Consider the following 22,834-nt stretch of genomic DNA (forward strand, 5'->3'; position numbering starts at 1 on the left):
GCAATTGCGACGCTCAGATCGGACGTTTTGAGCACCGAGCAGTCTTCATCCGTGATCCAGGACAATCCTGGTTGAGGACTTACTACTCACTGGTCGACACAATTCGGACCTGAAGCGCAGTGATGCTCGGTGATGCCTTCGTTTGTTAATCTGGACTTTCAAACCGACCTATTCCCCCACCAGTGAAACAAACCTGGACCAATGGCAATCTGCTCGGTGAGATAAGCAAAAGCAATGGCTCAATTAACGATATATAAGTGCTGTCATCTAAATACACCCGACACACACACCTGACACACACACACACACACAATCTGCTTGAGATGATACATTGCGAGGATTGATGAGTAATCGACCAAGGGCACAAAAGGAGAACCAAATGGACTCTTTCTTGTTCCATCAGCTGCTTCTCGTGAGGACATTGACTGCTGTCGCAATCCGCCAGCCAGCTGTCCGTTGTCGGGTTCTGAGGAGAGCGAGTCACAGTCACAGTATGAATGAAGCTGGGGGAGTGGGGGGCGGGGGCGTGTAATGGGGGTGTGCGACCCCCAAAACGTCAAAGGAACGCTGTTCCTTCCCCTCCTCGTCCGGTCCCCATCATCCTCTGGTTTCTCCTCCTCCTCCTCATCAACATCCTCCTCATCATCTTATGAACATTCTCCTCATCATCATCCACATCATCTTATCAACATCCTCCTCCTACTCCGGTCCTCCTCCTGCTCATAATCCTCCGGCTCTTCTCCTCCTCCTCCTTCCCTTCTCCCACCTCATCATCAACCTCCTCTGAGGGAGTGTGGGATGTTGGCATTCAATGCTCGTTACGAGGGTTAATATGGAGGTCGGTTCGATTTACGTGTGGTAAGAAAAGGTTGAAGAACTGGACATAAAGATCATGGACACTGCCGTGCGCGGTTCAGCAATTACCCGAGTAACAGCACGAATGAGCAGCAGAGTATGGTGTGGTCAGGTGATGTGAGCGGTGAGCAGAGGGGATCGCGAGCGTCGGGAGGAGAATTGAGTGGGCGAGGTGAGGGTATTGGGGGGCGGTGTGAGGGGACGATTTCCAGAACATGCCGAAAACCAATGATCGAGCTTCACGTCAAATATATAATTGATGTCGGCCGAAATATAATAAGCACATTACTAATATATGAATCAGCGCCAACGTTGAGGCGTACTGCACAAATTTGTGCCGGCAGTTCGCCAGAGCGCCGTCTGAGCCGTCACTTGAACAACAAGCATCCACGAAGAGTGGACGCGCGGCCCGTGACGTCACGCGCCGCTGCTCCGCCACGCGCCCCGTGACGTCACGCGCCGCTGCGCCGCTGCTCCGCCACGCGCCCCGTGACGTCACGCGCCCCGTGACGTCACGCGCCGCTGCTCCGCCACGCGCCCCGTGACGTCACGCGCCGCTGCTCCTCCTCGCTGCGGCGCCGATTTCACCGGTTTCTCGTGTTTTAAACATTTTGCATGGTTTTTTCTTCCTTCGCCTCCCCTTCAACCAATGCTCTGTAGTCTTCCTCGGCATTGAGCTTGGAAGGTCGGTGCGAAGAAGCGACAGGCACGATTTTGGGGGAAGAAGGAGCGAGGGAAGGAAGGAGAGAGAGCGAGGGGGGGGGGAGGAAAGCGAAAAGAAAATAAAAAAGAGGAATAGGAGAATTAGCTCTTGGAGGAGGAGGAGGAGGAGGGGGAGGAGGAGGAGGAGGAGGAGGGGGAGGAGGAGGGGGGAAGGGGAGACTGCGCGCTTTCCACTTCAAACCGGGTCCGAATCCACTCACCTCGTTCGCTGTCCTTGTGGCCGCGCAGACTCATTTTTCTCCGAATCTCCACAGAATCGCTCCCGCATTCCCCGGCACGTTTATCACATTTCGCTCCTCCGTTTCACCATGGAGGTTCTGCTGGAGAGGCAGAGCCAAGCGCTCGGCGGTCTGTTTCAGGCAGTCATCGGCGACATGAAGGTGAGATGTGACGCTCACTCGCTCACTCGCTCACTCACTCACTCACTCACTCACTCACTCACTCACTCACTCACTCACTCACTCACTCGGTCCAAATGATCGTTTAATTGTTTCATCGAATGTGCCGGACGTGATGGTGATGCGACTCGTCCTCATAATCCGTCTCTCTGTTACAGACCAGTTACCCCGTGTGGGAGGATTTCATTACAAAAGCCACCAAACTGAATTCCCAACTCAGGTGAGATATTAGATAGCTCACCTTTTGCCATATTACCTGTTAAAACGAGCCACGTCCGCCCTTGAGGACTTGCAACCATTTAAATTGATATCTACTACTACTACTACTACTACTACTACTACTACTACTACTACTACTACTACTACTACTACTACCACAGCCCCAGTTAATGGCACTACCTTGTGGGGTCGGCCACGCGAGTGTTTCCTCTCCACCACCCGTCTATCCCGAGCATCCTCTCTCTGCGCCTTCACTTCCCTCATGTCCCTCTCCATCACTTCCTTCCACCTCAACCCACGCTGACACTTACATTTCCCAAAATTATCATTACCGTGTGCAAGTCACGCGAAAGGGTTAAAGTTCAGGATTTGTACACAACCCTCTAATAATACCTTTGAATGCAGGTGTGTCTCGTTCATATGTTCCTGTCCAAGCCTTGGAAACATTCCTGAATGTGACACACACACACGCGCACACGCACACACGCGCACACGCACACACCTAATGATCATGAGCACTAATGATGAGAATTCCACAATTTTTTGGCCTCTTTGTCCCTGAGGTTGCATTGACATCCATTTGTCTGTTCCAGGACCACTGTGCTGGCAACAACATCATTCCTGGATGCCTTTCAGAGGGTGGCAGACATGGCGACAAGTACCCGTGGTGAGAACCACAAGGGCCGGCTGCTTTGTGCATCTGGACCGAATGTTCTTTGTGTCTTGTTTTCAATATTCGGTTCGAGTTCGGCAATGATCTTGTAATAATTTTATCCGAATGCAGCAACTGACCGAGCTTGGTATAATATATGCCTTTCTTGATGGCATAAAGGCGTCGGTTATTCCGCTCCTGTTTCGGATACCCGTGCGGGGAGCAAGGAGAGTGGGCGAAGAATACAAACACTTATTCGCCCTTATTTCCAAGTTTCTATTTTTACATTTTGTTTTCCATGGCAATCTAATGCAGCATTGTGACGAGCTTTGACTTGGGAGTTGTTTGCTGTCTCCTAAAAGCCTGCCGGACGGGTGTCTGTGGACACAGAGCATAGAAGGGCCTTTATGTACGGACTGGACAACGCGCGCCTGTGAGGTGGCGTTGCTGGGAACAGCATCCTGTCGCAAACAGAAGGTTCCTGGTTCGAATTGTGCCGTCGTCCTTGCCTTTGCCATGCTAGTGGGGGCTGGTTGCCTGTGAAATCTGACCGACCGATTTTGCCGCACTGGTTGTAAAACCGGCTGCGGCGTCGTGCACGTAGCAGTGCCGATTCCCATTGGCCTGGCAGTTGGCACTTCTGGAATGCTGGGGGATTTCAGAAATAGTAATGTTCGGATATTTCTGAAGTGGTAATGTTGGGAGATTTCAGGAATAGCATCCTTCTAGATGCTCTCGGTGGTTGTGCCCCTTTAGGAATGCCGTGCAGGCCTTCCCATTTGAGATGCTTGCTTGAACAGAATTGCATTTCCTGCCCGAATTTGCTCAACGCGTTTCAAGTATGGGCAGAGTAAAGTACGTATTCGCGTTGGCAAACGGGGATTATTAAGTGAAATGACGTAATTTAACATGATGGTAGAACATGAAACCTCCAGACTTCTTACGTATGTTAGATGGATTGCCGAATAGTAAAAATTGTTCTTCTCGATGGTGTTTACGTTAACTGCAGTTAATCATCATCATCATAATCATCACACACCATACTCTACACAGACTCTGTTCTGCCAAAGCGTTTCTTGGCTGGAGTTACAATCCTGAACCGGTTGCCACTCCGACGCAGGGTACTTGACCGAGTGTGCAGGAATTTGTAATTTGTTCCAGGTGTCTGTGATGGCTCGCCGACTCTTCCCAAAGGGATCTTTAAGACCGGCAGCGAATGTCAGCGGACGGGAAGCAAGGTTTAACGTCCATCCGACGGACGGTGCCGTTTAACGTCCATCAGGATGACAGATCGAGAGTAGAACCCACGCGAGACTGCTCAGAGGCGAATGTGTATACATCTAGCCACATGAACTATGGTGCGTTTATTTGCTGTTTTCTGCCTGCCTGTCCCCCTTCCGTCAGTCTGTTGACCCTGACTCCTTGTCAATCTACCCTCTGTTGTTTCGATCTTCCGTGTGTCTCGACTCCCGCACATTAAAATATATTGTCATTCTATGCTCGAGCTTTGCACAACATAGCCACAAATTTAAATTCAAAGCTGAGTTGCGCTTTGGGTGAAGTCGTAGAGGCTCCTGTCTTTGTTCGTCACAGCTGGAAAATCATTCCAGGATTGTGCCACCTGCTGCGAAATAGCCGTTTGCTATCCCAGCAATGCATGCCACTCTCAACCTTTCGCAACCTTCACACCGCAGGCAAGCCCAGTCATTTCATCTGACGTAGCTCGTGAGAATTAACCCTAATTGGGCCGTGATGATCGGGAAATTTGTGACAGTCCTTCTTTTTATGGCATGGAGATGCTTTGAAGACCCACGCATGTAATGTAACTTGCAATTAACTTGCCATCTCATTGGTTGTTTGAGAAATTTTATCATTTTGTTTTTTCTCACCGTCTAGGCATCTTGTGCAAAATGGAAGAACATGAGGTTTATTACAACAGAGAGTGGGAGGGTGGAAGAGAGGGATAGGAAGAGAGGGACACACACACACACACACACACACACACACACACACACACACACACACACACACACACACACACACACACACACACACACACACACACACACACACACACACAATCCCAAAAGTTGTCACCTCACTTACATAATAAATGTAAATGTAGTACCATAACACGTAGAATACAGTTCGGTAATGGTAGCACCTTTGACAAACTATGTTCATCCCACATTATTTTACATAATCTCCATCAATTTCAGTGCACCCCTACCAGCAGATGCCCAATCATTAGATCCCAGCATACAAACTAGAACGGGCACTCATAGAGCGCATACCTTCGCCGCCACTACTTTTTTTGTTCTTGGTATGAGTGTGGGGAACTGGTTTCATATGAATGGTCTTATGACACAAACTACATATCTATAATGTCATGACCCCCCCCGACTTTCGGGGGCTACGGCCTAAACAACAATCAACTCGCGTCGTTTTGGCGAGTCTTCACTCGCAAGCTCGGTGAATACAACGTTTCAACAAGAGAAGGTAATCTCGTTTGATGCTGGTTTCATGCAAATCGAATAAGAATTAACTGAGTTATGCCGAAAACTGCATATTTTTCAAGGGCGTGACCCCCCCCCCCCGACATTTTACCCCAACCGGTGACATGTGTTATGACGTCATTGTGTCACAAGATTGGGCATTAAATTCTGAACATTTTGGTGCTGGGTTCATGTAACGCGGACAAGAATTGACCGCGTTATGACAAAAACCGCATATTTTTCAAGGTCGTGACCCCCCTGACCTTTGACCCCTAACCGGTAACGAGTATGGGCGTCATTGTGTCATATTGCATATCACAAGATGAGGCGGTGAATTCTGAACATTTTGGCGTTAGTTGCATGCAAATTGAAGAAAAATTGACCGTGTTATCGTAAAAAGACGATTTTGACCTTTTCGTGACCTTGACCTTGACCTTTGACCCGAACGATCCCAAAATCTAATCGAATGCTTCCTGGCTAATAACCAATCATCCCAACAAATTTCATGCAATTCGGTTTAATATTTTTTTGAGTTGTACGAATCACAAGATTACAAATAAATAAATAAATAAATAAATACACGCTGACCAAAACATAATCTTTCGCAGAATGCGAAGGTAACAAGCCTTTCTTCAAAAGCGTGTTGAACACATTGGATGTGTCTGGTTGAACAACCTCACCAGATGCAAAATCAGCTCCATTTCACCTGTGGGGGTCAATTTTACACCACAACTCCCAGTGCCGACTACATCATGATGGGGGAAACAATGCAGTTTATTCCGGTTTCTGCTTTATAATTCCAAAGAATTTTGAAGTTTGCTGTGTTATTGTTACGAGTTTATCTACATTCACATCTTTTTTGATCTGCATGAAAAGGACTTCATTTCTGCAGTCGACAGCACGCCCTTACACTCAAAGATATATTGTTCTGGTGAAAAGTGATGAAAAATTTTTTTTAATGAATATTTAATGCCATGTTCTGTTTCCACGTTATAAAATATTGCCTGCTCCCTATCAAAGTCGGTTTTGTAAAATTGATCCCTCATTGGTGAAACGGAGCTCACGAGATGCTTTCATCTTTTCCGAGTCCAACGGTGTGGATCTTGGGTGGAAACTCCCAATTGGCCGAGTGCTTTATTGTATTTTGAAGGAAACGTAATTATTTTTTTATTTTTTTTTAAACCAATGGTTGCTTTTCCGACTATCATTTGGCTGCCTTATCTGATGCTTTGTATCAATCTCTTCGTTCGAGCGAAAACTAAAATCATTCAGCGATAGGTAACCATTCTGATAATTTGCCCATCCATTTCATGACAAGCAGTTATGGCTCCAGAAGTATGGGAAGCATGACTTTTGGGTCAATTGGAGACCTTACATTTTCCATGAATTACTTTTTGCAAGATTCACACCAATCTTGGTTCAAAACATTGAGAAAACGGTGCACCTTCATGATAGAGTTAAAAATTGGAAGAAGGAGGGACAACAGTATGAGGGTGGGAATGGAGGCTGGAGAGTCGTTTTCAGTATCTGTGGCTCTTGAATTCCTGAAACAAAACAAATAGTGTAAGAAATGATATTTACTAGACATCATCAGTAAACAATGAGATTGTATATGGAGGTTCTTGTAATTTTCGAATCACCTTGACACTATATTAAAAAAAACAAGCTCAAATGAGCTAAGATCCTCGTTCTCTTAATGATGACGTCATAAAAACGAATATTACGTCATTGTGATTTATCAGGTTTGCGATAAATTATCTGTGCTAATGCCTGGCTTGATTCCCGCAACAAAATTCAAACAGCTTGCCTAGTTTCGGAGATTATGGTATAGGCGATTTCCATTAGCGGCGATATGATGTCAACTTTTTTTCTCGGAGGAATTTTCAAAATCGGAGATAGTTACTGTCTGCGCAGGATATTTTTACATATACAGTATATGCCAAGTTTCAGGAAGTTTCGATGAAAACTGTAGGCTGTGAAACAAAAAAGTCCACAAGAAGAAGATGAAGAACAACGCCAGTAAGACTTGGAGATCCTCCACGAGGATCTAAAAATGTCAAAAAATAGGATTGACGTCATAAAAATTGATATGACGTCATAGTGATGTATCATATGTGCGGTAATTCATCTCTGCTAATGCCTTGTTCGATTTCTGCAAACAGAATTCAAAAAGCTTGCCTAGTTTCGGAGATAATTTTTTACTGCGATTTCTATTAGCGGAGATATTTTGACGTCATAACTTTTTTCTAGGAGGAATTTTCAAAATCGGAGATCATTACTGTCTGCGCGGGATATTTTTACATATATTCGCCAAGTTTCAGGAAGTTTCGATGAAAACTGTAGGCTGTGAAACAAAAAAGTCCACAAGAACAACAATGTGAGTAATACTTTGAGATCCTCCATGAGGATCTAAAAAAAGTTGAGATGACTTTTATATTTAGACAGGTGGGGCAGGCATTAGAAGATTCTACAAATTAGATACTCACAATAGTTGAAGATGGATTAAAAAATAAAAGTATAATTAGAGAATTCATAGGACACTTTTACCCCACACTGTCTTGAGAAACAAGGAAATGGGTGGGGTCAACAAGCGGCAAATTTGATTGTTCATGATGATATAAAATGCCATAATATTTTGTCCGAGTACTGCTAAATGTAAGGATTTGAAAGTATCCAAAAGGCGAATTGTGTTCTACAGTGTTCAAATATACAATTCAATTGAAATAAAATAAGTATTTTAAAAGTCGTGGGAATTTTTTTTTCAGATGTTTACTGCTGTTGCTGCAGTCTTATGTTTATACACCACCTTATTTAACACGTTACATTAGTTATTCGTTCCTGTTGTTTGTGGCCTTTATGATGTTCTTAAAAACAGTAAGTTTCCTGATTGGAATGAGTTTCAATTTTATTTGACTGCCAGACAGGCAAACAGACTAAAAAAAAAAATCTCTCACTCCTCTCTGCACATTTTTCAGGAAGAATTCAGAGCCAAAGTATTGTGCAAAGTCTTCGGCCACCTTGAAAAAGCACCTTGAAAGTAAATAAATTATAAATTTAAATTGTCACATTCACATATTTTGGTAACTACAATGTGTTATAATGATTACGTTTTATGAATGCATGAAATTTCAAAATTTTGTGTGACCACCTTTTCCATGCAAAACAGGAGATATCCTTTTTGGAATGCTTTCCTGCTATTTCTGGAGAAATTCCATTGGGAGCTTGCTCTTTGCTTTCTGCGATGTTTCCCACAATCCATCTTTTGATTTTGGTTACTCTTCCTTTTTATTCCTGTCTAAAAGAATCCCAGATGGCGTCTATGATGTTTAGGTCAGAATGTTGAGGGGGCCATTCTAATAGGCATAGAGTTCCTGACTGCTTTTCTTTGTAAGTATGTTTTAACGACATTTCCAGTGTGATTGGGGTCAATGTCGTGCCGGAAAACAAAGTTGTCACCAATTAGCCTCCTTCCTAATGGGATATCATGGTGGATTAGGATCTGTGTTTGTACTTGTCAGCATTCATTATTCCTTCAATCTTCACCAAGTTACCAAGCCCAGCGACAAAAAACATATCCCCAAACCTCAACCGAGCATCCACCATGCTTTAAAGCAGGCAGGGCTTTCCACACTTTCTGAAATACCTGCCAAAATATAAAGTAGATGCATGAAAACCTTGGAGGCTGTGAGGGTATGGGGGCCACCAAGGTCCCCATCCACTGGGGGTATCTAATGCTCCCTCATGCATTTTCAGCCATTTTGGGTAACAAAATGCATGTTTAATACCTTTGATATTTATGGGTGTAAATTGGGAAATGCTACAGTTATATGGACATCAAATTTTAGTCGTGTCACTCAATACTATATCAGTATGATGATCAATTTTTAAGAAAAAGGATCCCGAATTGATGACAATTGAACAATATTAAAATACCTGCTCCCTAAGGGACTGATTATAAATTTTAGGCCGATGTAGTAGCCAGCATACCTTTGAGTTCAATATCTGGTGTTGCCACCAAGTGTTCATTTTCACTTGCGGTCGCAGTTGCAGGCTTTTTATCTTGGGGAAAAAGCTTCTGCTCAACTCATTTGTTGAGCATGCTTCATTTTATTTGTTAATGTAAGATGAGCCAAATACAATAGTAAGATGGCCGCTTACTCAAACTAAATGATGCTTCCGCGGCTGCTTTGTACTTGAACTAAGCTTGATGAAAATGGCTTAAAAAAAAATCCATGTAAAATTTATTAATTGGTGTTCTCCATACTCTCATAACAAAGGTTTGTTGAAAATTTCATGATAAAAGCTCAAATGGTTAAAAAAAGAAACACGGAAGCGATTATTAAATAAATATATTAATCTGCCATCTCGAGCCGTGCTCGGGACTAATGAGACCTATTTATAGTTACTGTCACTGACCCAATTATTAATTGGTGTTCTCCATTGTGTCAAAATAAGCTGACCATTTTATGTCAAAAACTCAAAAATTAAAAATCTTAGACCTTGGACACACACACACACACACACACATACACACACACACACGATTGCAAAACCCTCTGGGTGTGTTTTGTTGAAGTGCTTGTTTGAGTACTGTGAATCAAGCAAGCTGCTTGCTAACGGAACACATCCTTTTTCTTCTGCGACACAGGAAACGGGATAATTAGTAGGCAACTTGATATTACAATAATCGGGGGAAGTAATAAAACAGGCTACCTTGTAGTCCTGTCGGACCCTGCTATTCTGTATTTGTGGACCACGCGTATTTGAGGTTGATAAAATGCGACCTGCCTCGACATTCCTTGTGGTTTTTTATTTTTATTTTTTGCGTTTTCGAGGGTTTTTTGCAGGCGTATTCGCAGTTTTTCACGGGCATATTTGCAGTTTTTCGTGTTTTTTTTCATTGGATTTTTGATTTTTCCCTTATGACTCACAAACCACAGGGAACCTATCTCCCCTTTTTCCGTTGAAACAATACACCACTATTTGCGGATTTGCTGTTTGTGGCATTTTTCAAGAATGTATCCCTCACGAATAGTGGGGTCCGACAGTATTTCATTGAATTATGGTTACAAAACGGCAAAATGGGATTATTTTTGGTTAATATGTACTGTATACAAAAATAGCCGGTGGTACTGCTTTAAACAGGTGTATGTCTGCCCCTCATCTTTATGGAGATCCTAGAGTAGCATGTCGACACGTATCCTTATACTTCTCACCAATCATCCTTCTGACATACTATCTTCTCTTTTCCAAAAAATTCAACCGACAACTCACTCCAAAGTACCTTTCTCCACTGATTAGCATCCCAACTCTGATGTTCTTGGACATATTTCAGTCTTTTGGCTTTGTTACCTTTCTGCATTCAGGGCTTTTTGACAGTGACTCATCCATTGAGATGACTATTGTGACAAGACCTGATTGACAGTAGATAAGTCCACTTGAACCCGTGATGTCTGTGCCATTTCTTGTGGAAGTTCAGCACTTGATTTATTTTATATTTCATATGGAACTTATCTATATATGAATCAGCTAATGGACCGGCTATGTCTGTGCTGCTTCTCCTCGCAACAGTGTGCTCATGTTTCTTTGACTGCAAACCCACCCTTGCATGTTCGTCATTTGCAGTAGGTATTTTTGACTTTTGTAAACCTTTGTTTAAGGGTGTTTCCCAGCAGAAAACATGTATTCATTCTGCCCCTTACGAACTGCCATTTTTGTTTTTGTGCAGACGACATTATACGATATACATTTTGTTGTGTATACTTTGTCTTCGCACTCGATGGTGTTTTATCGTATGGATCCATGGTTAATTCACACCTCTGTGGAATTTCAGGTCCCGAGTTTGAATCTCGCAGGTGTTAATTTTTTTATTTTATTTAAATGTCCGTTTTGTTCAACACCACGAGCAAGCGAACTTGACGTAGTTTCAAAGCAGGAGGAAATGCATTTAAGTTCAGCTGTCACGCACGAGTTCTTTGTGGTGGATGAGTTTTAAAAAGTTCCCTTTTGTACTCACGAGCAAGTGACCAATAATAAATTTGTGCAGTCTTGGTTGTTATAATACCTCCACTTCACTTTACCTTCAAGATATCGCACCGATGATTTCATGAGTTTCCGCTAGTGTTTAAGTGTTGCTCATCAGTTTTGCTCAGTTTCTTTGGCCTTCCAATCCATTTTCTACATTTAACTTCTCCAGTCCCATTATGCTTCTGTGTTATTATTGCGGATCTGGAAGCCATGAGCACACAACATACAGGTCCTATAGCTCAGTTATTTCGATAAGTAAATGTGGATAGATAGCTTCCTGTCCCTTGTTTAATGGGTGAATAAATGTTCATGCGCTGTGAGTTATTTTGATAGCCAGGATTTTCTTTCATTTTTACACCCCTCATAACTACGACATCGCCAGCATCACGTTCACCTCGCTCTGACTGATGCCATTGTCTGCATTTGTGTCAGCACGTATGTGGGCGGAGCCCACGCAGAATAATATTCCTCTGCCTTTTTGGTGGGCAGAGTTCAAGGATGAGCCTCGCGACTGTGAGAAAGGCGGTCCGCGTGACGTCACCACGCCCCCGGGGAAATCGACGGACTTGCCGCTTGTTTTGGCCAGTGACAGGGCGACGAGCGATTCTGCGTGCCAAAACCGTCCAGTGAGGGAGAGCGGGGAGGGCAGAGGCGCTCCCCCCCCCCCCAGAGAGAGGGTGAATAAGGGTGCAGCGTGATCGGACGACTCGAGAGAGCTGCAGAGAGACCATCCCCCACAAGAACCGCAAGGGTTGTGTGCCGTGTCTTGGTCGGCGAAAGAGAGAGCTGGAGAGAGACCATCCCCCACAGGAACCGTAAGGGGTGCACGCTGTCTCTCTGTCAGTGAACTAGCAAGTGTTTGAGATAGTTGATGACCATAGAGCAGGCCGGGTCGTGGTCGATCTGATGTGCAGGTTGAACGGGCATGGAGTTGTCGGCCCTCGCTTTGACGTTCAACTCGGAGACTCGGAGAGGTGGCCAAGAAACCTCCCGTCTTCTCGACAGTTTGGGATACGGAGGAGAGCTTTGGTTGCCAGGACGAGCGCCGAACGGAGCTCAGGAGGTTGATCGTGGCTCATCGGTGTCTGGATTCTGCTCGCCTCTCGCTGGTGCCCGGTTCGAATCAGCTCGAAGACCACACGAGGTGGACAGGTCCGAGGCAGGCTCTGGTCTTCAGCTCACCTGTCCTCAAGCTGGAGGCCTCAATAAAGGCTGTGGCCACCGGTTCGTGTGTGTGTGTGTGTGTGTGTGTGTGTGTGTGTGTGTGTGTGTGTGTGTGTGTGTGTGTGTGTGTGTGTGTGTGTGTGTGTGTGTGTGTGTGTGTGTGTGGTGCCAGTCTAGTAAGTAAAACTGAATAAGTGCTTGTACAAAAATTGCCTTGCATCTCTATATTCGGTTAACTCTGCTTCTTGTGTGCCCCCCCCCGCCCCATTATCAATAAACCCATGTGTTAAGTGTATCAGTTCGTTTTTGTGTTTCTTTTATTGGTTTAACACGGTGCGTGTTGAAGAATTAGCAAGGCCGTTGTTGCCGCCGTAAGGGGACATTTGGACCGACGGATCTCGGTGATCATCCGCTCGGGTCGCACATGGTTCGAGCACGCTGGCGGCTCGTTCCGTACGAGCTCTGTCGATGGTGTGAATACTCGGTAAGCTCGCCACGTGGATCTCTAGGTATTTTGAAGATTGGCAAATAACCCTGTACCACGTGGTGTAATTATTGACGATTCACGGTCTGGTAAGGGACCCGTACTTGTCGGAGTTTTCCGAAAGGTACAATCTAAATTCCGGGTGTTCGGGGGAGCCGACTCTGCAGCCCCATCTAGCGGTCGTGCTCGTCGCCGATACCCGGTCTGCAACATTATTGCTTGAATGCCATAACTGGAAATACCTGTTTTGCAAGATATTTGTTGTTTCTGGGCATTGCCTTCTTGGTGTCAAACAATTATTTTGAGTCTGGTCGAGTTTGATATCTTGGGCATTGTGTGTTTATATTACCCGCAAGAGAAAAAATTTCAAATTAGTGAAAAAAATGTGGTGGCCAAGACTGAGATTATTTACACAGGAAGAAATGAGAAACAACCAAAATCAAAAGATGAATTCTTGGAAACTTCGCAGAATCGATGTAACAATATCCCAATAGAATTTCTGCAGATCAGGAGAGAGATGACATTTTTAAGATGCATTGCAAGCACTTTTGACACAGTGTTTAGCGATGACACAGGCCGCCAGTTTGTAATCTGCTGCAAATCCCCTTTCTTTGGGAGGAAACACAAAACAGCTCTCCTGCAGCTCAGGGGCAATTCTCCCTGATCTAGGCTTTCGAGCAGGGTCTCCATTAGAGCAGGACCCAGAATGTTCCAAAAAGCTTTGTAAAATTCAGCAGGAAGTCCGTCAAGTCCGGGGGCTTTGCCGTCCTCAAGCAGTTTTGATGCTGCAGTAAGCTCCTCAAACGAAATATCACATTCGAGTTGCTGTTGCTGTTCTTGAGAAAGGGATTGGAGAAGTTCAATCACCTCGTTTATAATCGTTTTGTCCACAGTTCTTGGTGTAAATAGATTTGAGTAGAAATCCTGCATTGAGTGTTTAATGTCACTCTGGCAAGTCAGAACACCGTTAGAAGAGTGTAAACTGTGAATCTGCCGAGAGGTCTTGACAGCCTTCTCAAGGTTGAAGAATTCCTTATTTTGAGTCTTCAGTTGAATTCTGCTCATCCGAAGGTGAACCATTGCTCCAGCCACACGCTCCTTGACTAGTTCAGCCAGTGGGGTCTTTTTTTCCACCAAATGCTGATAGTGATCACTTCCACTGGATGTTCCAGCTTCTTGCTCATATTTAAGTACATCTGCTTTGAGAGCACTTATCAACTCAGATGCATTACTGGTAGCATGTGAGCAATATTGTTGACAGAAAATCTGAATTTGGGATTTTGTACAGTCCCACCACTGTCAAGTATTAGGATAGGAACACTTTTGTTTTTCTAACTTCTTCCATACCAGTCTGAAGGCATTTTGAAACTGTACATCTTGTGATAATTTAACATTGAAAGTCCAGTATGCACTGTTACAACAATTAAAGGGTAATGTACATTCCATTATAATCATATGGTGATCAGAAAAGCCAGATGGACTTATGCTTGTTCTCTGAACCAGATTCACCATTCCCTGGTTTACATACAATCTGTCCAGTCGGCCCATGGTTATCTGGTTCTTTGAACAGCACACCCATGTATATTGATGGGTGTTTGGATTTTGCAGATGCCAAACATCCCTAAATTTAAATTTTTGTTCAAGTTTTGCCAAAAACCTGGCACTGGGTGGAATGGGGCTCAGGAGTATTCCTGTCCAGTCAGGGGTTGAGTGTGCAGTTGTAATCTCCCACAATACAAATTAAACTAGTCAAGTCAACAGTGTTTAAAAAAGCCTGCTAACTTTGGAAGGAATAGAATCCTTTCAGCACTGTCGCTGGGGCAATACACATTAATAATACAAATTTTTTGATTACTGCTAATCAGGTCAGGTCAGGTATGGGAGCATGTGCCAGAACAGCGCGTCGCTGCATCCACTTTCCGCCGGTACTCCAGGGGCCTCCGTCTGGCCATCCCCCAGGCAGATGCCAGGCCCATCCCCATCTCCTTGAGATGATGGTCAACCTGCTGCAACCACGAGGCACGTAGTCGGCCCACTGGCCTCCTCCACTCACGAGACTCCCCCGCTGAGAGAATCTGGTGAGCAGGATCAGCGTCAGGAAAACGAGCCACATGTCCATACAGCCGCAACTGATGCTCACGGACTATGCAGGTAACAAATCTCATCCGAGTCTCTCTCACCAACCACTCGTTGGACACAAAATCCGACCAGCGATAGCCAAGGATTCTCCAAAGAGACCTGGTACCAAAGGAATTAAGTCTCCGTCTCAGATCCTTGGTCAGAGTCCAAGTCTCGCATCCATAGAGCAAGACTGGAAGTACCAAGGACCTGAAGACTCGGACTTTCGTCCTCCCACACAGGTACCGGCAGCGCCACACCCCATGATCCAGTGAATCCATGACTCCCCAGGCCCGACCCAGATGTCTATTGACCTCTGACTCACAGCTAGCAGAGACATGAATATCACTGCCAAGGTAAGTGAATCTCTCCACGACCTCAACATCCTCACCACAGACAGACACAGACAGGACAGCAGCATCCAAGATGTCACCGAAAGTCTGGATCTTAGTTTTGACCCAACAAACCCGTAATCCCATCGGCTCCGACTCCTTATTCAGCACCTCGAGGGCCCCAAAAGGATATCTAAAGTCTCCGCAAAGATGACTGCATCATCTGCAAAATAAAGGTCCGAGATCTTGACATTCCCAAACGATGCACCGCAACTTAATCTCTCCGACATCCTCCCTAAAATCCAGTCCATACAAGTGCTGAAAAGTGTGGGGGCCAGTATACACCCCTGACGAACTCCAGTAAAAACTGGAAATAAGTCAGAGATGGTCCCACCACACTTCACAGCACTCTCAGTACCAGAGTAGAGTTCAGACATCAGATCGATAAGTTTTGGTGGCACCCCACGAAGACCAAGAATCCTCCCAGAGGACATCCCGATTCACTGAATCGAACGCTTTGCAGAGATCAACATAGGCTGCAAGCAGCCCCTGCCGAAACTCTCGTCTGCGTTCGGTGAGGACACGAAGAGCAAGGATACGGTCAATCGTTGACCTCTTTGGTGTAAAGCCTGACTGCTCTGGACGCTGGTGCTCAATCAGATGGTGGCGAACCCTATCAAGAATTATCCGAGCAAAGACCTTGCCCAGCACTGAGAGCAGCGTCACCCCTCGGTAGTTGTTGCAGTCTTGGCGATCACCCTTCCCTTTCAAGAGAGGAACAACAAGGCCCCTCTTCCAATCAGTTGGGATGATGCCTGTGTTCCAGGCAGAGCACAAAACTGCATGCAACGACACGAGTGCAGCATTTCCACCAGCCTGGAGAAGTTCAGCATGGATGCCACAGATCCCTGGAGATTTGCCCCATTTCAACCGGTTCACCGCAGCCCGTGTTTCCACAAGCGAAGGTGGACCACAGTTGATTCGAGGGTCAGCAACAGGGATTGTAACACCCTTGACGCCCAACTCGACAGCTGGGGGATCAGCCCGGTACAACCGCTCAAAGTAACTGGCCCAGCGGGCCTTCACATCAGACTCCTCTGTCAAGAGCCTACCACTCTCTGCTCTAACTGCAGTGCTCCGAGGGATGGGCTTGGATGAACGCAATGCACGAATTCCCCTGTAAGCGGGACGAGAATCACCTGTCCACAGGTGATGCTCTACCCCCTCACAGATTCCTTGCACATAGGCCTCCTTGTCCACCCTCATGTGCACGTACAGTTTTACGCCTCAGCTCCCTGAACAGCTCAGCTCTGCCATTCATCCTGGCCCTGCGACTCTGCGCAATGGTATCCAGTGTCCCTTGACAGACAAAATTCTTCTTTGCCCTGCAGTGAGTTCCAAGACATCCACCGGCAACGTCAAGGACGGTGGTCTTGAAGGCACTCCACAACTCTTCAGGACCCCCCAAAGCACCCAGACCCCCCAAGTGTCCACTCAGCCTGTTCGCAAACTCCTCAGCTACTCTCTCATCCCTGAGCTTGCCAACATCCAGCCTCGGCTGGGATGGTACCATTCTCCAGGTTTTAAGGTGCAGCTTTAGAGTTGCTACAACAAGCCTGTGGTCAGTATTGAGGAACTGAGCACTCTGGTAGACCCTGCAGTTCTGGATCATCCTCCAGCGACCGTCAATGAGGACATGGTCAATCTCCTTTGCCACACCGCCAGCGTTGGAATACCAAGTCCAGCGATGAGCTTGCGGGCGCTGAAACCATGAACCAGCCACCCTAAGTCCATGACTTCTTGCAAAGTCAAGGAACTTAGTGCTATTCTGGTTCATAGTTCCTGACCCATGGGGACCAATACGCATCTCATAACCATCCCTATCAGTTCCAGTCGATGCATTGAAATCCCCCAAGACTAGAAGTGCATCTCGTCTGGGGCATTGATCAACCACAGACTCGAGCGTGGCGTAGAATGCATCCTTCACGTTGAGATCCCTCGCCTCAGTCGGAGCATAAACAGAGACCAGGGAAATGACACCGAAGGAGTGACGAATCCTTCATCTCATCATACGCTCATTGACCGGTGTTACCTCAATTATCATTGGGGTCAGCTTCTTGGACACAGCTACAGCAACTCCTTGGGTATGGTAACCATCAGAGTGACCAGACCAATAGTAGGTGTAACCACCCACCATTATCTCGCTGCAATCCGGTCTCCAAACCTCAGAGAGAGCTGCAATCCCGATGTCCAAACGCTTGAGCTCAGATGATAACAGAGACAGGTGATCATCCTCTCTTAGGGATAGGACATTCCAGGCACCCACCCGAAGGGACCGTCTCAGGTTAACCCAAGGAGACCGCCGTCTGGTGGACGACACCTCAGCACCACTCCGACACACTCTCCCGCAATCTGACCCAGGGATGTTACCCCATGGTTTCCCTCCTTGTTATCAATTCCACAGCAATTAAGAAGCCCTTTCAAACCACCCTCCAAGAAATCTACGAGGGTTGGATTCTAGGGTGCGCAATAATTGCCACACCTGTCTGAGCATCCTCAAAGGCACTGGAGAAAAAAAGGCAACCTTTAAAAATACTGCGCCACTCGTCCTCACATGGTTGGTTGGTGTGTGTTTCTTGTAACATTAGAATATCAAATTTTTTTTCTTTCTTAAACATCTGCAACACCTCGAGGTAACGCACACATCTGCGGCCTCCATTTATGTTGAGGGATGCTACCTTCATTTACTTTAAAAAAAAACTACCATTGCTGCTCTTGGCGTTCTTTTCCTGCCTTAGTGGCACACTTCCTCAACCACTGGAATTGAGTTTCTGAGATCCTGACTTGTTGAGGTTCGTGAATCATATTTTTCGCAGTTTTTAGAAAGGCATGGGGATTCGGGAAAAAATCCCGAATTCTCACATGCCTTTTCCGGAAGGTTTCATTTAATAATTCAAGAATTTCGTCTTCTGTAACCATGGTGTCTCCATCATCATCCTATTGGGCACAACATCCACTAACTGACAGGGTAGAAGAGGTATCATCAAAATCAACTTCATCATCTCTGTCATTCTCTTCCTGATCCAAACATTTCTAAGGCACAAATCTCCATAGAATTTGAACCATCAGTCCTTTCATTCCCATTTAACTTCCCACTATCACATGTAGCTTCCTTCTTACCATCCCTTGCATTTAAGGGTAGGATGACAGATTTCCTCTGAGGGGCTTTCCAGCTTATCAGCGTTGTCATCACAAACACACACCTTTGTGCACACCTCAGTGACAAATTCCTTTTTACCACTGCAGAGACTATAAATATCATAATCCCCACTTGTAGCCTCCTGAGAGGAACGAGTATTCTCAATGTCTACATCACACTCGTACAAATCAGGCAATTCAGCGAGTGGTGCAAATGAATTATAGTCAGAATTATAATCGGTTCCGGTTCAATTTCCAGTCCCGAAGAGGGATTCTCAATGTGAGACGCATCTTGCAAGCTCGGCACATCTGACACAATGAGTATCTTACTTTGTGTTGTCTTTGTCTCATTGACGACAGGACAAGAACGTTTTTTGCCCTTTTTTACGAGACATTGTCACGAACCCCTCCATGTCGTCATCAGTGCAGTCCTGCACAGTGGAGGTCGAGGGACCAACCACTTCTGGTACATTAGAAGGTAGAGAGGAGGGGCCTGTTTGCCGCTCACCAATATGTGATGGGGAGGGTTCTACCATTTCACCCCCCCCCAGTAAGTGGGGGGTGGGGGGGGGGTTGTTGCTTCCTGCTCACGAACAGGTGGTGAAGAGGATTCTCCCCTTTCACCCATCCCTTGACGTGGGGAGGGGGGATCTACAATCTCCTGTTCTTGATTTTCTGATGATCTCATCAAAACGGGACAGGAGTTCTTCACATGACCGTACGCTCCACGATGATAAAACGCCATGACATCCATGGAGGCATACATTCTATACACATAATCGTTAATTTTTGCATGTAAAACTACGTTTAACTTTTGCTCATTTTCAGGCAATATCATGTACAGTACCCTTTTAAAAGTCATCAAGTGTTTAAATTCTCCACTTCCTGAGTGTATCGGCACCATCGTGATTTTTGATACGATCATACCGAACTTGCTCAATTGAGCATACAAATCATCATTCCGAATGAAAGGTGGAGTGTTAGACACATTCACATTAACCGCAGGTGTGTCTGATGGGGAAACAAAGAGAAACAGGTCGGGGTGTACGACAAGGCCTTGCTCCACAACGGAGGTTACCATGTGCACCTCGGAAACTAACACAACGACCTTCTTGTTCATACGAGAGGCTGCACGGATGTTATGTAAAGCAACGATTTTACCGATTGCCAGTAGTACGTCCTCTATCTTTACCTCCCTCGGGAGATCGCACACAAGACCATGCTTATGAGTAAGTGACTCGTACATGCTATGATTCAAACGAATGTTTGCCATAGCTAAAAGTAATTTTAACAGAAAAAAAACAGAGTTTAAATCAACAAAAGAAACCTTCCACAAGCGGCGCTAGCAAGTGGAGGAAAAATAATAATAATATGGACAAGGTCCAAGAATCGTTTAAGGCAGCCAAAAAGCATTGGCTAAAACTAGCAAATGCATCAGATGGAACACAGGCCTCAAGCACTGGGAGGTTCTGAAAAACACCCGAACACCACCTACCGTGTGCGCTCTCTTTCTCTCTCTCTCTCTCTCACTCAATAGACAACACAAACCAAGCAGAAAGGGGTAAAGAGAAACGAAAACCAAAACATTTAGACAACAAGAAGAGAGAAAGGAGAAGCAACACAGGCTCCACACGTACCACCAGAGACTGAGCAACAGCACCCTGCGATTGCACGTGTGTGCCAAGTGAACAACAGCTGTGCAAAGTGGGAGAGAGACAGACAGACAGACAGACAGAGAGACCCAGAGAGACCCAGAGAGACGCAGTCAGAGCCCCGACCTGAATCCAATCGAAAATCTGTGGCATGACATGAAGATTGCTGTCCATCAACTCTCCCTATGCAACTTGACTAGCTTGAACAGTTTTGTTCAGAAGAATGGGCAAATATTACCCATTCAAGGTGTGCAAAGGTGGTCGAGACCGATCCCAACAGACTCACAGCTGTAATTGCTGTCAAAGGTGCTTCCACCAAGTATTAACTTGGGGGGGGGGCGGGGTTGGGGGTTGGGGGTTGGGGTGGACACTTATTCAATCAAAATATTCTAGGTTTGTATTTTTACTTAATTTTCTGAAATTTGTAGAATTTGTGTTTCACTTGGAAGTTGGGGGTTACGATGTGGAAAAAGTCTGATTTAATGCAATTTAATTCCAGGCTATAAGGCAACAAAAGGTGAAAATTTTGAAAGGGGGTGTAGACTTTCTATAGGCACTGTAATATATATATATATATATATATATATATATATATATATATATATATATATATATATATATATATATATATATATATATATATATATATATATATATATATATATATATATATATATATATATATATATATATATAGCCTGGTGTTGGCGCAGTGGTAAGGGCAGTGGCTTGGGACCCAAGAGGTCCTGAGTTCAAGCCCCGTTGGGACACTGAATTAATATATGCATGTATATATATATATATATATATATATATATATATATATATATATATAATGTGTGTGTATATATATATATATATATACCAAGTCGAAAACACCAGGGGGTTGACTCAGCCTGCCATCCTCCCGAGGTCGGCGAAATGAGCACCAGTTGTACTGGGCCCGGTGTATGCCCCGGTTAGAATAGGTGTACCATATCCCTGTGTGTCGTAAGAGGCGACCAGGGTTGCGTCAGGAAGGGCATCCGGCGTAAAAACCTATGCCAAATCATTATGCGGACAACAAAGGAGACGGTTGGTCCGCTGTGGCGACCCCTAACGGGAGCAAGCCGAAAGAGGAAGAAGAAGATATATATATATATATATATATATATATATATATATATATATATATATATATATATATATATATATATATATATATATATATATATATTTTTTTTTTTTTATACTGTATATATATTTTTTATTTTTTTAAATTATTATTGGGTAGTCGATCTAGTCGAAATTTTTTTTTTCATATTTTCTACCCTTATTATCAGCATTTCCATAGATATGTTGGGTTGTCGAAAAAAAAATTTTTGTTGAGATTTTTCTACCCTTATCAGTATTTCCGTCGATATGTTGGGAAGTCGATGTCGTCGAAAAAAAAAATTGAAATTTTTTTTTCTACCCTTATCAGTATTTCCGTAGATATGTTGGGTAGTCGATCTAGTCGAAAAAAGAAAATTCTAAATTTTTTTTTTTGTGATTTGTTCTACCCTTATTATCAGTATTCCATCTATATGTTTGTCTGTCTGTTCGGTCCAGTGCTCTGTTAATACAATGGCGATTTCGATGAAATTTGGTTGGTAGGTTCATACCATGACCGAGTTGTGTGCAAATGAGAACCGTTGCTATGGACACCACCGTTGCCTAGCAACAGGACTTCGAGATTTTTGAAAAATCATAAAAAATTTATTTTTTCAAAAATCGGGCCACGAGTGACTGTGGGCAGAACATTCAGCCATATTGTCAAAAATTTCCAGCCGGATCCTATGAAAACTATCAGAGAAGATAGACTTTGAATGAACCCTGGTCGAAAACAATAAAAAAACGAAGTTCGTTATATCTCAGATTATGAGTCAGATATACATGAAACTGGTATGGTAGGTTCATGGTATGTCCTAGTTATGTGTGAGAAAGAACCGTTGCTATGGACCCCTCCAGTGCCTAGCAACGGCCGACTACCCATGTCCGCCTCCCAGCTTGTTTGTCTGTCTGTTCGGTCCAGTGCTCCGTTAATACAATGGCGATTTTGATGAAACTTGGTTGGTAGGTTAATACAATGACCTAGTCGTGTGCAAATGAGAACCGTTGCTATGGACCCATCCGTTGCCTAGCAACGGACCTTTGAAATTTTCTATAAAAAAAATCTCAAAAATCAATTTTTTCAAAAATCGGGCCACGAGTGACTGTGGGCAGTACATTCAGCCATATTGTCAAAAATTTCCAGCCGGATCCTATGAAAACTGTCGGAGAAGATAGACTTTGAATGAACCCTGGTCGAAAACAATAAAAAAACGAAGTTCGTTATATCTCAGAGACTATGAGTCAGATATACATGAAACTGGTATGGTAGGTTCATGGTATGTCCAAGTTATGTGTGAGAAAGAACCGTTGCTATGGACCCCCCGTTGCCTAGCAACGGCCGAAAAACCTCAATGTGGTGGTATTTTAACGAAAAAACAATCTGCA

The 22,834-nt window shown here is 44.6% G+C and overlaps 1 protein-coding gene across 2 annotated transcripts in view; it reads left to right on the top strand.

Moving 5' to 3' along the window:
- The first annotated feature begins 1,738 nt into the window (after positions 1 to 1,738).
- The window catches only part of LOC147017617 (protein MTSS 2-like), a 100,710-nt gene continuing 79,614 nt past the window's right edge, over positions 1,739 to 22,834 (top strand). The window contains exons 1-3 of one of the 2 annotated variants that reach the window (XM_085847375.1): positions 1,739 to 1,958; positions 2,135 to 2,196; positions 2,789 to 2,862. In XM_085847375.1, coding sequence (XP_085703501.1) covers positions 1,887 to 1,958; positions 2,135 to 2,196; positions 2,789 to 2,862 — 208 coding nt within the window. In that variant the 5' untranslated portion in view covers positions 1,739 to 1,886. Of the gene's footprint in view, positions 1,959 to 2,134; positions 2,197 to 2,788; positions 2,863 to 22,834 lie in introns of those variants that run through there. The other variant, XM_085847376.1, reaches the window with a different exon arrangement.

This window comes from Eptatretus burgeri, chromosome 11 (assembly GCF_056783735.1).
Source record: "Eptatretus burgeri isolate ZD-2024b chromosome 11, Ebu_testis_v1, whole genome shotgun sequence".
NCBI lineage: Eukaryota > Metazoa > Chordata > Myxini > Myxiniformes > Myxinidae > Eptatretus > Eptatretus burgeri.